The 15,704-nt window shown below is 50.7% G+C and overlaps 1 protein-coding gene across 2 annotated transcripts in view; it reads left to right on the top strand.

Moving 5' to 3' along the window:
• The window catches only part of RNFT2 (ring finger protein, transmembrane 2), a 66,503-nt gene extending 52,142 nt beyond the window's left edge, over positions 1-14,361 (top strand). For both annotated transcript variants that reach the window (XM_087857315.1, XM_045776050.2), the window contains exons 8-11: positions 943-1,092; positions 2,475-2,540; positions 2,675-2,776; positions 11,463-14,361. In XM_087857315.1, the coding sequence (XP_087713441.1) occupies positions 943-1,092; positions 2,475-2,540; positions 2,675-2,776; positions 11,463-11,597 (453 nt within the window). In that variant the 3' untranslated portion in view covers positions 11,598-14,361. The remainder of the gene's footprint in view (positions 1-942; positions 1,093-2,474; positions 2,541-2,674; positions 2,777-11,462) is intronic.
• The last annotated feature ends 1,343 nt before the right edge of the window (positions 14,362-15,704 follow it).

Below are 15,704 nucleotides of genomic sequence, written 5' to 3'. Positions count from 1 at the left end.
GCTGTTTCCAGTTTGGAGGGATTATGAATAGAATTGCTATATGATCATTTGCATATAAGCACACATATATTTTCCTTTCTCTCGGGTCCATATCTAGAAGTGGAGATGCTGGGTCATAAGAAGGTGTATGTTTAACTTTATTAGACACAACAGGGTGGGGTTACTTTCATCTTATTTTATAGCTCAGACCACAGAAAGTGGGAGGGACTTGTCCCAGGGCAAAGGGGGGAAGGGAAATAGAATTGTGGAGGACTGCTCCGTGCCAGGCATAGTGCTGGATGCTCTCCATGAATCTTCAGAGCAACCCAGTAAGATAGGAGTTGTGGTTCCCATTCTGTAGATGAGGAGGCTGGGGCCCATGAACTTGCAGCAACACAAGCTTCGAACCCTGCCCTGTCTGAATCCCAAATGCATCCCCTTTGCCCAGATGCCCTCCTGCCTCCTTGCAGACAGTAGGTGGTGGAGCTGGGAAGGAGAACGCATCTCCCTCTCCACCTCTAGGCCTGCCCTTACGTGCGTCCTGTTGTCCATCCAGCCCAGGCCCCGGAGGCTGGGCCCCCATGATGCCTGGGTCAGCCCTCGAGACCAGGGCAATCTGTGTGTGGGGCCAGGGACGGTGCCCCCAAAGCCACAGCAGGCACCAGGGAGTGACCCACACTCCAGCCCTCCGACAGAAGTGTCCAGTTTCTCCCTCCCTGAAATGCTATCCTCAGAGCTTTGCTCCTCAGGGCTGGTGGACAGTGGGTGAGGGCAGCAGGCAGGGGCCACGTCTCCCCGGCCATATCGCAAACCCATTAGGAGCAGGTCTGAGTGCTTTCCAAAGCTGATTAATGGCCTGCCTGTGACCTGGAACGTCATTACTGCCCAGGCTAGGGGACCCCCGGCTGAGTCCTTTGGGTCTTTTACAGCTAATAATAATTGATGTTTTCTGTGTGGTTGCAGGGAAAGTTCTATCTGGTCATTGAGGAGTTGAGCCAGCTGTTCCGATCGCTTGTCCCCATCCAGCTGTGGTATAAATACATCATGGGGGATGACTCCTCCAACAGCTACTTCCTCGGAGGGGTCCTGATTGTTCTCTACAGCCTCTGCAAGGTAAGGTGGGCAGGGGGGCCAGAGGGCTGGCCTGGGGAAGGTCCATGCATTTGCTGGGCCTCGGGGGCAAGTGGGGAGCTTGGAATCTTTTTTTTTTTTTTTAATGGTGGTAAAATGCACACAACACAAAATGAACCACTAACCATCTTACGGTGTGCAGCTCAGTGGTGTTGAGCTGGTTCACAGGGCTGTACCACCCCCACCTCTAGTTCCAAGACATTTTCATCACCCCAAGAAGAAACCCTGTACCCATTAAGCCGTCTGCCCCCATTCCTGCTCACTACCCTCCCCCAGCCGCTGGCAACCACCAGTTTGCTCTCTGTCTCCATGGACTTGCCTATTGTGGACATTTTGCATAAATGGAATCCTCCACTATGTGGTCTTCTGTGGCTGACTTCTTTCACTTAGCATCATGTTTCCAAAGTTCATCCACATGGTGGCATGTAGCAATACTTCATTCCTTTTTGCGGTGAAATCCACCCTAATTTCTTGCCCATAAAGCTCACCAGATGCTCTCCCTTCACCTTTTTCCATTATTACTCCCATATTTATGGGCGAGGAGATGGGGGCCTAGAGAGAAGCAACTTGCCCAGCATCACTCAGCTAAAGACATAACAGAATGAGTGTCAAACCTGGGCAGCCTGCTTCTAAAGCCCGGAGCTCTTACTCGTAAACGACACTGCCCCCCCCCCCCCCCGCCCAGACTTCCCTTCCTCCTAAATTACATATCCTCAGGTCTGCAAGTCAGGATGCAGTACTTCTCTTTCGAGCATGGGTACAAATTGGGTACTAACTGTAAACACATCCTCCTCTTTCTCCTCTCTTCTCTGTTTCTGGCTCTAGAGAATGCTGGGGGAATGTGCCCTGCCCTGCCCTGCCCTTCCCTTCCCTTCCCTTCCCTTCCCTTCCCTTCCCTTCCCTTCCCTCCCCTCCCCTCCCCTCCCCTCCCCTCCCCTTTCCTTCCCTTCCCTTCCTCCCAGCAGGGCTAGCCGGGCAGTCCATGCCCAGTCAGCCACTGGGGCTTCTCTTGCCTGCTAATTCTGATCGACTGGTAGTGCCTGACTGGAGGGCTGGCTGGGCTCAGAAGCAGGGTGCTGTGATTGGTTAGCAATGCCTGTGCTGGGCTTGGCAGGGGGAAGAGGAAGGATGTGTGTCATGTATTGGCTCTCCTGGCCCAGGTGACAAGGGAGACTATCGACATAAGGCAGCAAGCCAGATGCCAAGCAAAAGTGATGGGGATGAGGAGTTCCGAAGGGGCTAGTGTGTCCTGAAAATGTTCATCGTCAAAGACAAAGGGTCAGTGGGGGTTGTTTAGGAGCGGTGAGAGAGAGACCCTGAACAGTCCACGGAGACTTTCAGCCATCACTCCCCTCTCTTTTCAGTCATTCGACATCTGTGGTCGTGTGGGCGGAGTGAGGAAAGCCCTGAATCTTCTCTGCACCTCCCAGGTGAGCTGACTTCAAATGGCCCCTACTGAGATCAAAAGAACCAGGAGCCGGAAACGGCTCTCACCGTGCTTCTGAGGGCATCGCTCCGGTGAGGGTCCACAGCTGGGCTTCTCTCTCTCTCCTCCCTCAAGCAGAACTACGGCGTCCGGGCCACTGGGCAGCAGTGCACAGAAGCTGGTGATATCTGTGCCATCTGCCAGGCTGAGTTCCGGGAGCCTCTGATCCTCATGTGCCAGGTGAGCGGGGCGGGGCAGGGCGGAGCCATCAGGGAACAGAGGCTGAGGGACCTCTGGGGCCGTGTCCCCATGCAGAAGTCCCATGTGCCTCTCCCGCCACCAAATCTTGGGGCTCTGGGATGGGGCTTTGGGAATAGTGTGGTCAAGACTGGAGTCAGATCAGACCTGGGTTCAGATCTCAGCTCTGCATCTTACTAGGTGGGTGGCCTTGGGAGGTTGCTTCACCTCTCTGAGCCCTGGATTTATCAGTCAACCATTAAAGATGAAAAATTTAGTGTGGTGTAGTCAAAACCGCCGGACTAGGAATCCCAGCAGCACTCTGGGCCCCGCAAGGGTAAATCACTTCATCTCCCTGAGCCTCGGTTTTTCTCGTTTATAAAATGGGCATCATAATACCTACCTCATCGAGCTATGATTATGATTAAATGAGATCATTGAGGAAAGAGCTAAATTTGAATTAGTCACCCATAAAAATGGCTCTTGTTAAAATTCTTATCGTCACTGTAATTACTATTACTGTCTGTTTTCGTTATTAGTTGTGGCCCACTGACCCATAGCAGGAAGTACTGGTTACTCCCTTTAACTCCCTAAACGTACCCCTCCTCCTGCTCCTGACATCGGGGGCTAAGATGTGAGTTCAGCAGGTGTGTATGCAGCAAAGCATCCTACCCCAGCTTCCTTGATAGCGGGGAGGGGAGGCAGAGGGCACACAGACCCTGTTCCCGGCTCTGACAGCTCTCGGTCTCCTTGGGGAGACACACATACATAAATAACTATGAAACAAGGCAAGCAGTGATAAGTGCTGTGTAAGAGAGATTCATGCAGCATCCCGGGGGACTGGGACAGAGAGCCATGAGCTCCAGGCTGGGAAGGCTTTTTGCAGGAGGCACAGCCCGCACACTGGTAGGAATGGGAGCACGGATGCTCCCCTGTTCGGCGACCACCACCAACCCCCACCTAGGGGTCAGAGGGGAGGAGGTGAGGTCCTTTTTTGGCATCAGCAAAATTTCTTCTTTTATTGCTATTTGGGGGCTGCTAGGAAGTTTGTTTTTTACATTTTATTTATTTTTAAACGGAGAATATAGTTGCATGACTCAAAATTCGGACTGAGGAACTCATGAGTTGGGAGTCAGGGGGCTACATGCAGCATGGGACCTGGGTTGGATCCTGGAACAGAGAAAGGACACAAGTAGGAAAACCTAGTTTGAGGTCCTCCAGATAGAGTTGGGAATTCAGTGGTTAGTCATGTGTCAATTGGGGTTTCTTGTCTTTGATGGAGAAGTAAAGCGAGTAAAGCAAGCTGATGATATTGGGGAATCGAAACTTAGTGAGGGGGCTAAACTAGGACTCCCTATACCATCTTTGCAACCTTTAGGTAAGTCTAAAATTATTCCAAAATTAAAAGTTCATTTTTTTAAAATGTTTTAAAGATACAAAAAGGAAAATGGTGACTGGCCTCCTACCCTCCCCCCAGCTCCCTAGTTTCCTTTATATCTTCATAGAGATGCTTTATAGAATTAAAACACTATATACACACACACACATGTGTCATTTTCAGAAAGACCTCTGTTGTAGCACATTCTCCCCAAGCTGTGTTCTGCATCTTTCCTCTTTGGAAACTCTGTCTTAAGAGACCGCTCCTTTGTGTTTCGTCCCCCTCTGTGGATGAACCACCGCTGGTTTTATCATTCCCCATGGATGGGCATTTAGTAGCTTATAATCTTCTATAATTACAATGGTGGCTGTCCTAAGAGGTCAGAAATGGGGAGATCTACGGCACCTACTTGGGCCCATCTTGTCGACTGAGTGAGTTGATGCCAGGGAAGCATTTAGAGCTACACCTGGCACGTGGTCAGGGCTCAATCCATATTGGCTCTTATTGGCACGCATTCCATTCCACACACGTGCGAGCTCTTGATAGGATAAATTCCTAGTGGTGGAATTACGAGGTCAGAGGGTATCCAGTTTTGACAGATATTGCTAAATTGCCCTTCATAAAGAGTGTATCCGTTTACGCTCCCAGTACAGAGAGCGACACGACCTCTTGCTCCCCTCACTTACCAACACACTGCGCGCGTTCCAGCCTTTTCTGAGCCTGGCCAATCTGACAGGTGACAAACGCGATCTCAGTGCAGTTTTAATTTGCATTTCCCTAATTACGAGTGCACTTGAGCATCTTTTCATATGGTTCGGAGCCATCTGTATAGCCTTCTCAGTGGCAGTGATTATTTGAACATGATGTCAAGGTGAAAGCCTTGCTTCTTCCTTTCTGGCACTCCCTCTCAGCCTTCGTGTGCTTGTTTCTCTCCCACTCTTCTCCTGGTGTCAACGACGTCTTCCCAAAGCTGGATTCGAATTCCTGGGAGGGTTGTCCCAGATCTAGGTGCACCGGTCACACACGGCAGTGGTTGGAGCCCACGGTCCTGGCCAACCCGGTCTTGCTCTGCTGCCGGGAGCCGGGACTGGACTGGCAGAGATGACCTACGCAGGCAAAAGGGCCTCACTAATTCCTGAGCGCTTTGAATGAATGAATGAGTCAAGTGTTTCTTCCTCGGTCAGAGTCTTCCCTGACTCCACTTCCCCGGACTAGCTGGTGCTCCCAGCGGTATGGCCTCAAAGATCCTTGTGTTTTTCCTTCATAGCAGTTATCCCAGTTGTCGGCTAGTTAATTGGGCAACTGGTCGTGTAAGGTCTATCTCATCTTTGCCAAAGCGTAGGCAAACTTGAGAGTGGTGACCATGTCTGTCTTGTTAGCAGGAGAATCATAGTACTGACTCAGTAAATATTGGAAGGAAGGAAGGAAGGAAGGAAGGAAGGAAGGAAGGAAGGAAGGAAAGGAAAGGATGGGATAGATGGAATGAGATAGGTGGACTGAGATGGATGGATTAATGGATAGATGGATGGTTGGGATGGAGATGGATGGTAGCCAGGTGGAGGGGGGATAGATGAGTATAAAGGTGCATGGAAAGAGGTATAAGTGTGTGGATGACTGAGTAGATGGACCCATGGATGGACATCTGGGTGGGTGAATAGATGGGGAGATGGGGGAATGGATGGGTAGATGAATGAATGGGTAGATGGATGGGTGAATGGATAGATGAACAGGCCAGATGAATGAGTGGGTAGATGAAGAGCTCGCCAGGCTAAAGGAACATCCTATCTGTTCTTCAAAGGGATATCAAATTAAGCACAGTGTGTCACTCACACATATGCCCCGCCTCCCTCCTCACCACCCATCAGAGCCTGGGAAGCCGATTGTCAATGGAAGCTGGTCAGGCAGACCCTGAGCTCTCCACTAATACAGACGCACTTGCCCAGTTAGTCCCTCCCCAAGTACCTGTGGCATGCCTCCTGCCAGGCGACGGGGCATCAAGGAAAGGGCACCTTCAACACACAGTCAGAAACTTGGCTTATTTAAGGGATTTTTTCCAAAGAGAAAAGTCAGAGTGCAATTAGTTCTTGGTCACTACGCGTTTGTTTTGTTTTTGTTTTGTTTTGTGTGAGTGTTGATAATGTAAAGGAAAGAGGGCAAGAGAACGCTGACTCCTGTTGATTGTGTCCTTATGGGTGCCCCATACTTACTGCTTTGTAACAGGCCTTACTCGTTTCCATCCTTCCAGACACCTTGTGGGGGAAACAGGGACCCTCTTTTACAGAGAAGGAGGTGGGCTCAGCAAAGAGAAAAGACAGACTTGCCTGAGGTCCCCTTGCTTCTCGGTAGCAGAACCAGAGCCCCGGGTTCCAGAGGCCAAGACCCTTCCCCAGATGCGGCCTCCTGCTTTGAGATGTTCTCAAGGCTGCATTCAAAGAGTAGACCCTTTTCCCGGAAATGCCTAGGAGCATGCTGTGCCCTGTGCGGCTAAGCGTGTGTGCGTCACCTCCAGGGACTGAATGAACAGCTGAGCTGGGCTTAGACTCGGCACCTGTGATGACTCCTCCATCCATGCGTTTACGCACCAGGTGCTTTCCGAGCACCGACAGCGTCCCAGCACTAACTTTGCAACCCTAGGTAACGCGTTTCTTTGCGGCACTGACCCTCCATGTCCTCTTGTCATCCAGGAATGAAAATGCTCGCCCTGAGCAGCTTGCAGGCTCTTTAATACAGTCGAATGAGATGACGTGTAGATCTGTGTGTGGGTTTTGGAAAGCATAGCGTGCTTTGCTGATTCTCAGTGGAAGTGTTTAATTCTAAAGCTGGACCAAGGTGGCCAGGTTTGTGAGATTCAGGAGGGTCTGTGGTTAGCTCTGTGTGTGTGTGTGTCCCTTGTCTGATAGTAGCCCCACTTTCAGTAATGTCGTTTTCCCAGTCAAGTGCTACAAACATCCCTCCCCACATTCTGCATGTGTGACCAGTATAAATAGAACGTAATGGGCGAGAGTGTTTGCTATGGAGGCAGACACTTCTTATATCAGTTACCCGTTGCTGCCTAACAAATGAGCCCGAAACACTCCCCGGCTGAAAGCAACTAGCATTTATCATCTCAGAGTTTACATGAATCAGCAATCCAGGCACACACAGCTGGGTCCCCTGCTTCAAAGTCTCTCCCAGGCTGCAGTCAGGACACCAGCCAGGGTACCATGGGGAAGAATCTGCTTCCAAGCTCAGTCATGTGGCAGTGGCGGGATTCAGTTCCTCGTGGGCTGTAGGACAAAGCCTCTGTTCCTCGCTGGTAGGTGTGGCCAGAAGCTACCCCAGCTTCCTTGTTGCACTGACTTCATCAGAGTGAACATGTGGGAGGCCCAAGAAAGAGTGTGAGACGAAAGGCCCTGTCTGCTGTAATCTAATCTCAGAAGTGACATCCAGTCCTCTTTACTGTATTCCCTTGGTTTGAAGCAAGTCACTGAGTACAGCTGCATTCAAGGGGAGGGTACGGGCCACACAGGGTGTGAATCCCAGGAGGAGGAGATCCCTGGGAGTCATAGTAGAAGTCAGCCTACGGCATCCCTGAAGTTGAATTCCAGCCTCACTACCTAGCAGCTGTGTGCCCTTGAGCAGGTGGCTCTCCCTCTCTGAGTCACGTTGGTCTGTGAGCTGTTGTGAGACTGTACGTAAAGGACGTGAGCAGTGCCTGGCACAGCATTTGTGCTCGATGAGGGAGAGGGCCCGTGATCATTACCTGTCCTCCTCACCAGAACAATCCACCCAGACCTGTCCTGGCTGCTTCCTTCTTTCTCAACTCATACCAAACACCAAGTGCTGGGCTAGGAGATGCCCCTGTCCCATCCAGAGCCTCCTCTCTCTCATGAGGGTTAGCTTCTGTGCTTGTGGGGGCTCTTGTCCCCAGCCCTCACTTTACCCACCTGCTCTGAATCTTTGAGCAAAACTTAGGGAATCCGGATAGAATTCAGGGGGAGGGGAGGGTGGCCCATCTGACCCCAGGGGCTCCTCACCTGCCTCCGTGCTCCAGGAGACACAGCCAGGGAACCGTTAACGACCTAGTGCCACCTGCCTTCCCCACTAACCATAAACCCACCCAATCCTACACTTCCCCGCCCAGGGGGGCCCCTCCTCCCCCTCCCTCTGTAGGGGCTCATCCTTCTCTCCAGATGCTGGAAGCGGGCCCAGGTGATGACCTCCTCCAGCTGGGCCCCTGGATCGATGAGTGTTCTTTGAACCTCTTTATTTGGCACTAGATTCCATCCTGCCTAATTCTCTGAGGAGGAGACTGTGAGCTTCCGGAGAGTAGTGGCCAGGTCTAAACCATCCTGGTTTCTCCAGAATCTCCCACCTTACCTACCTGGGAAGGTATTCCTTTGTCAGCTGCATTTACAGAGTCCCTGCTGTGTGCAGGCGGGGCTAGGCAGTGGGAACACAACAGTCGTTGCCCTGGCGAAGTTTACCAGCCAGAGGGCAGTGCAAATGGTAAATGAGCAGTTAGAAGAGTGGTTCTCAGAGTGTGGCCCATACCCCCTGGCGTTCCCATTCATTTTCATGTGCTTGTGGAATCTTGTGTTTTCAATAGATCCTGGTTTCAATTTCTAATACAGTAAATATAGCCAGATTTGACCCACATACACAAAAGCTCTTTGAGATCTTCAGTGATTTTTTAAGACTGTAAAGGGGCCTTGGGCCCAAAACATTTGAGAACCGCTGAATGAGATGTGCGAGAGCCTCGTGAATGTTTTTTGAATGAAGGAATGAAAAGCTGCTCATGTCCTGTTCACCTGACTCAAGTATTGAGCTTCCCGTGAACAGGACTTGTGTTGCTTTCTTCTACGTAAGTACCTCCTTTTCCTGGGGAACAAGGTTAAGTCTCATTCAGTCGTTGAGCAAACATTTCCTGAGCACCTGCCACATGCTCAGAACCGTGCTGGGAGCGTGGTCCCTGCCCACCAGAAGCCCTTAATGCAGTGAACAAGACAGATGAGTTTGCGGATCATTCCAGAGGTGTGAGTGTGATGCTGGAGAGAGGCCTTCCCCAGGAGGAACCTGGAAGGGGAAGGCACATTCAGCACTTCCATTTGCAGGAGACAGTAAGGCATGGAGGACAGGGGACATCACGGAGAAGGAGAGGTGTGATGGCTTGGGCTAAGTCTTCTGTAAGAAGTAGGCACCCACCAGCTGATAAGAATGGAGGAAGGGCGTATAGGCATCCCAGACAGACATTACAGCTTGCCCTGAGGCTTAGCAGTATGACTCAGCTTTGCACTGCTAGTCATCCAGTGTGTCAGTGACATCGGCCACCCCCGGGGGACTGATGAGGGGGAAGGGGGAGGGCACCATTACAGAGGGTCTTGAGTGCCCTGGGTGGAAGTCTAGAGAAGCTGCTGGGCCTGCTGACCCCTGGGTCCTGCCCTTCAGACCATGGTGAGCGTCCAGGCACAGCCTTCGAGCCTCTGTGTGGCCTGCTCACCTCTTGCTGCCCACTCCCTGCACTTTCCTGCTGTGGCCACACTGGCCGTCCTTGAGTGCCTCCACGCCCTCCCATCTCAGGAGCTTGGCACAGCTGCTCCCTTCAGCCTGGAATGCTCTATCCCTACCCCCCTCTCTTCACCCATTCAACTCCTAAACATCCCTCAGGCCTTAACACAAGTGTGCCCCCCTCCAGGAAGCCTTCCTAGACTACCCCCTGGATCAGACTGGTCCCCTGTTGCATGGAGCATCATGGAGTTCTCCTTTAGAACACTGTTTACAGTTAGACACCTACTGCACACCGTGCTAGGAATGGGTTTACAAGAAGCTTATAGTCTGTCAGGGAGAGACAGATAATAAACAATAAATAGATAAAATGTAACAATAATCCTTACTGTGTAATAGCCAACATTGATAGCATACTTAACTATTGACCAGGCATTGTTCTAAGTGCTTTTTAATTTAATCTTTTAAAACTTTTTAAGAACATTGTATTTGGATTTTCATATTATCATTTTAAGTTATCAGTTTTATTTTGAAAAAATTCAAAGCTGCAGAGCAAAAGGATAGTAGAATGAACACGCTTTTATCTGTTATGTAGATTCACTAATCATTAACCTTTTACATTTGCCTTTTCTTAATGTAAATGTTTTTCCCCCTTGCCTGTTGAGAATAAGTTGGTGACATTTTGATTCTTCATCTGAAAATATTTCCGTGTTCACCTTTGAAGAACAAGAACATCCTCTCCCATAACTGCAATTCCACCGTCACATTCAGGAAATTTAAAATTGATGTAAACTATATCTAATATGTGGTATATATCCAGATTTCTCCACCTGTCTTCAAAATATCCTGCATAGCTGGGGTTTTCCCCCAGCCAGGCTCCAACTGAGAATCGTATGCTGCCTTTGACTGTTATGTCTAATCACTTTTAATGTGAAGCAATCTTCCTATAAGTGAAGTACTCTTAGCATTTTGGGGGGCCCCTGGCTGGCTCAGTCAGTAGAGCATGGGACTCTTGATCTTGAGGTCATAAGTTTAAGCCCCACATCGGGCATTGAGCTTACTTAAAAAAGAGGAAGGGAATTCCCTCCACTTCCTCCTGACCTTCTCCCATTTTACAGATCAGAAAACTGAGGCATTGGGAGGTTAAGTCATTTGTCCAAGTGATATGGCCAGAAAGTGGTAGAACTCATTGATATTCCCAGTCTCCCTGCCTTTCTCTTAACCCTTGAGCTCTGTTCTCAACCCAGCGGCTCAAGGCATCTTTTAAAAATGCATATCCTGTTCAGGTCACTCCTCTGCTCAAAGCCCTACCGTGGCTCCCTACTTCTTTCCAAATAAAAGCCAAAGGGCCATAGAGCCCTATGCAATCTGTATCCCACCATAGCTTCTCTGACCTCAGCCCCAGCCTTCCACCCTCCAGCCCCAGGCTCAGCAGCACAACGGGCATACTCCTGCCTCAGGACCTTTGCACAAGCCATTCCTCTCTTCCTGTAGCACTCTTTTCCCAAAGATCCTCAGGGCTCAGTCTTCACCCAAATGTCAGTATTCAGTGAAAGTCCTCCTGGCCCCCCATGCTGAACACAGCAGCCCTCCCAAGCACTCCCTATCCCCTTCCCCCAGCCTTTTCTTCTCAACACTTATCACTGATGTCCTCTACATTTTGGAGATTCATGTGGCCAGTCATCTCCCCAAGTAGAGTGCAAGCTCTGTGAGGGCAGGAGTCGTCTGTCTTGTTCGCTGCTATGTCCCCAGCTCCTAAGACTGAGGCTGGCACACAGGAGACACTGGGTGAAGTGTCCCCAGTCGTACTGCTTGCTGTCCCCACAGCACGTGTTCTGTGAGGAGTGCCTCTGCCTCTGGCTGGACCGGGAGCGCACCTGCCCGCTCTGCCGCTCGGTTGCCGTGGATACCCTGCGCTGCTGGAAGGATGGGGCCACTTCGGCACACTTCCAAGTGTATTAGGGCTGAAGAACGAGGAATCCTAGCTCCCAGGCACGCTCTGGGAGCCAAGGGATGGCCAGCATGATTGGGTCCGGCTCTTGGGAACTTCCTGGAACACAGGCCTCAAGCATTTACGATCCTGCCTCCTGCCTTTCTCCATCTCTTTCCCTAAAGCCAGGCCCCCATCCTCCCGACCGTCACCTTCCTCTTCTGTCATGTGGCATAGCACGTGCATCCTTAGTGCGGCCGTTCTTCCCCTACAAGCCTCCTGGCTCAGACTTGGCCTCCTCCCGGGTGGGTCTCCTGCGCCCTCCAAGAGAAGGGACTGGTGATAGACAGGTCCTGCCTGTTGTTACTTTAACTCATGGTGATCTGATGCTGTACCCAGGGAAGGGCCTGGAGATCACTGCCTCTCCCCAGATGGCGCAGGTCTGCAGATTAGAACCACTGTGGAGCATTTTGCAAATACAAATGCCGGGCCCCACCTTGTCTCTGCAATAACTGAGTGTACCAGGCACTTCGTGCCAGCTGAGCACCCTGCTCAGATGACCTCTCGTAATCCTCGCACCAGTCCTGGGCTGGAGGCACTGTTGTTTCTTTGTCTTTACAGATGAGGAAACTGAGGCACAGAGCTCCACGTGGTAACGTCCCCAGGGTCACCCAGCTAGCAGTGGCGGACCCTCTGTCTGGCTTCAGAGCCCACACTCTCAACCACCAGGCTCACCCGCTGCTCAGACACTGCAGGCGTGGGGCCCGGCAGACGTGGTTTTTTAGAAGCACAAGAGGTGATTTTGATGCCCATCCCACAGCCCAGGTGCACAGCCCAGGTGCACAGCACATTTGGTTTGGGCCGCACGGAGGATGCCAACGGGGAGCACTGGCTCTGGAAATCTAGCTGTGGCTGGATTCATGGGAAGAGTTGGTCTTTAAAATCGCTGTTTTGCTGGGCTCTGGCTGGGACACTCAATGGCATTGGGCATCAGGAATGGCCAGCTTCGGTCCCAGTGCAGATATCACTGGGTCTCCACACCTGTCTTCATTTCTCTCCTTCTCCTTCTGTTCTTGTCCTTTCCCTCGCTTAAGTCTCAGCCTGTCAACAGTGCCTGTGGCCATCGCCTTCTCCCCTGGTGGCCTTGAGAGCAAAATGAACGATCCACGTTATGGATTTTTCCACAAGCCAAGATGGTGGCATAGAGGGCAGTAGCAGTCAGAGTTTCTGTAATCTCTATAGCAGAGCTGCTAAGCTCTGTAAAGAACAGCTTCTCCACCTGTGAGACCGTCCCTGCTTTGAATGTGAAGACGGCACAGGTGATCACTTAGAAGCTCCTGGAATCTTGCCTGCCCTAACCCTCTCCCCACTCTGTTCACTCACCATCAAGCTCAGCACAATGGGCTGGTGCCAGCAGCGTTACAGAGAAATCAATCTTGTGGCTCGTGAGCAGATTAGCAACAAAGCCCCAGCAGAAATGGTGGGAGACTGGCTGCCACCTCTCTCTCAGCCAGTAATAACAAGCCCAACCCATCCCTAATAGTTTCAGGACATTTGCCCCTGTGTGCTCTCAAGCCAGGACCTTTTCCTGTGCCTGACATCCCTGGCTCTTTCCTGGTACCCAGCAAGACATCCCTTCCAGGGCAGCATGGCATCTTTCAAGCTCTGTTACTATGGCAATGGCTACGATGTTACAGTCCCACTTGCCTGGATAATCAAGTCGGAAGGGGAAGCAGAGGGAAAAGGGGTCCGGGTGAATGCGGCTGCTCTGGTCCCCCTGCCTTGAGAAAGAACCAAAGGGAAGCAACAGGAGCTTCTGTGACTGGTTTTTATCAGAAAGATCACCCTGCCTGCAGAGGCCATCAAAGAGACACAAGAAATTGGAGCTGGAGATTTATTAACGTGCTAGCTTGTGACAGAGTGAATAGAGCAGAATTCTGATTCCAAACTCGGCATGACTTTGGGAAGTCACTTCACCTCCCTATAGCCATCTCCAGGATGGTGAAACCTTGTGTATTATCTGCTGGAGCCAGAGAAACTAACAATGTAGAGTAGTGGGGAAGGTACCCGGGGTTTTGCCGGTTTCACTCATGCCACCAAAAGAAGAGAAAAGAAACCCACACATCTCTAACATTCTTCAAATAGCGAGCCATGCCTCTGACGTTACAAACAGTGTCACACACGGGATACTTGAGGGCAGGTGGGATGATTTAGTTTAGGATTTTACTTATTCATTTCCTATCCTCTGGGGGAAGGTTCCATCTGGAGGTTTTCTTTTGGATGGGAGGAACTTCTGCCCTAAGGAGGAACAGTAGCCAGTGAAGTCTCCCAAACACCGGGCTGTATCGGTTCCCCACCATGAGGGCAAAAGCAGCCAAGGGTTGTCATTGGGAAAGAAGAACATTCTCCATTGCCCATCCTGGCTCTACAACTCCTTTCTTATAAGCAGGATTAATCACGTATCAAGTTGGAGTACCTGCCCTTAATATTTTATGATTCACTGACTCACGTTCCTGAAACTCTTGGAAATGGCCCTCTTAATGTAAAAGATGTTGGGCATAATAAATGTGAGAATAAAAGGGCAGGCTTTGGACCTGGATGGAACAGGCTCATTACCTTCGTAAGAGGAGAATGTGAGAGATGCTGGGAGGCACCAGGCGCCTAAGACTTTGGGCTGGGCTCAGCGAGCCCTGAAATCTCTACGTAATTTTGCTCTGGGCTGAAAAGAGCTGCCCTTGGTGTTTTTAATGTTCCCTTAAGTTCCCTTCTACTAATAAACATCATCTGTCGATGAAACTTGGGTTCGTGGTCTCAAGTCTCCGTTCGCCTCTTGAAGCCGGGTGGGACTGTTGGAGAAAAAAAGCCGAGAAGCACCTCATGCAGTGGGGGGTTGTCTGCTGTTGGTTTTTCCCTCAAGCAGATCCGTTGAGTTGCACATGCTTTATTAAGGAAGTGCTCCCAGGAGAAACCAGTAAGGGAGGGGGAAGAAACCAAACAAGAGGGTGACTTTCAGAGAAGTCCCAGCTCCATGTGGCCCCTCCGAGCTCTAGAGCAGCAGCTGCATTCCAAAGTCTGCCCCACCCTGAGGTTTTCTACGCGTACACCCTCAGTCCTTGGATATGGGTTGCTGGTGGAGGAGGCCCCGAGCCTCTGAAGGGGCCACGTGCCACAAAGCACACAAAAGTGTAGGATGGGGATGCAGAACTGGTAGAAGACGTCAGAAGGGATCTGGGCAGGGGACCCGCAGGGCCCACCACAGTGGTTAACCAGAGGACAGACCCAGAATGTATGAGCCGATGATTCCAGACGGGTTTGCCTTGGGTGTCAGATGATGATGGATATTTAAAACGTAAATTAATAGTGTTAGGTGACAATTCATGCTTCTTGGGACATCGGTATGAAACCGGTCACAAAAACATCGTCGGGCAGAACTTTTTGGTTGCAATTATTTGAAAACCAACTCAAACATGGCTTAAGTAAGAGAAAGGCTTTATTTGCTTGTGTAACAGTACGGGCCTCGAATATAGCTGGATTCAGGGCTTCGGTGATATAAGAATCATGTCTTTCCTTCCCTCAATTCTGTTTTCCTCTGAGACCGTTTGATTTCCAGGCAGTCACATCCCATGTGGCAGTAAAAGGCCCTCCAAAAGCTCTATGCTTATGGTCCATCAGCTTAGCAACCCCAGCAAGGAGCTTCTGCTTCCCCAACGCTCCAGAAGGAGTCCTGAGGTTGACTTGTTAGTTTGTCCCCAGACCAATCACTTTAGCCTTTGGGACTTGGAACACTGATAGCATCAGGTGTTGAGCCCTGGCTGTGGGGACAGAGGTGGGCAGGGGGATAGGGTCAATGCCTCTAAGACACACGGACTGAGAGTGGGGAAGGAGTGGTCCCCAAGGAAAAAGAAAGCATCTATTATCTAGAGAAACAGCCTGTCCTCAACCCACCATTCTTAGGAAAAGACTACAACTTGATCGCTCAGAGCATCTTAGACCAGGTAAATGTAGGTGAAAGAGAGACCCATGTGTCCATAGTTGGAGACATTGGTCTGCACGGCCATGAGCTTATCTGTGTGGTGCCACGTGTAAGTGAGGGATCTGTGCACTGATCTTGAACTGTCAGGCAAGTTCTCTCAACCTCT

This window comes from Ursus americanus, chromosome 30, assembly GCF_024610735.1.
Source record: "Ursus americanus isolate L20-20 chromosome 30, mUrsAme1.1.p, whole genome shotgun sequence".
NCBI classification, from domain to species: domain Eukaryota; kingdom Metazoa; phylum Chordata; class Mammalia; order Carnivora; family Ursidae; genus Ursus; species Ursus americanus.
The sequence above is the reverse complement of the archived record's forward strand: the minus strand, read 5'-3'. Positions and strand labels throughout refer to the sequence as shown.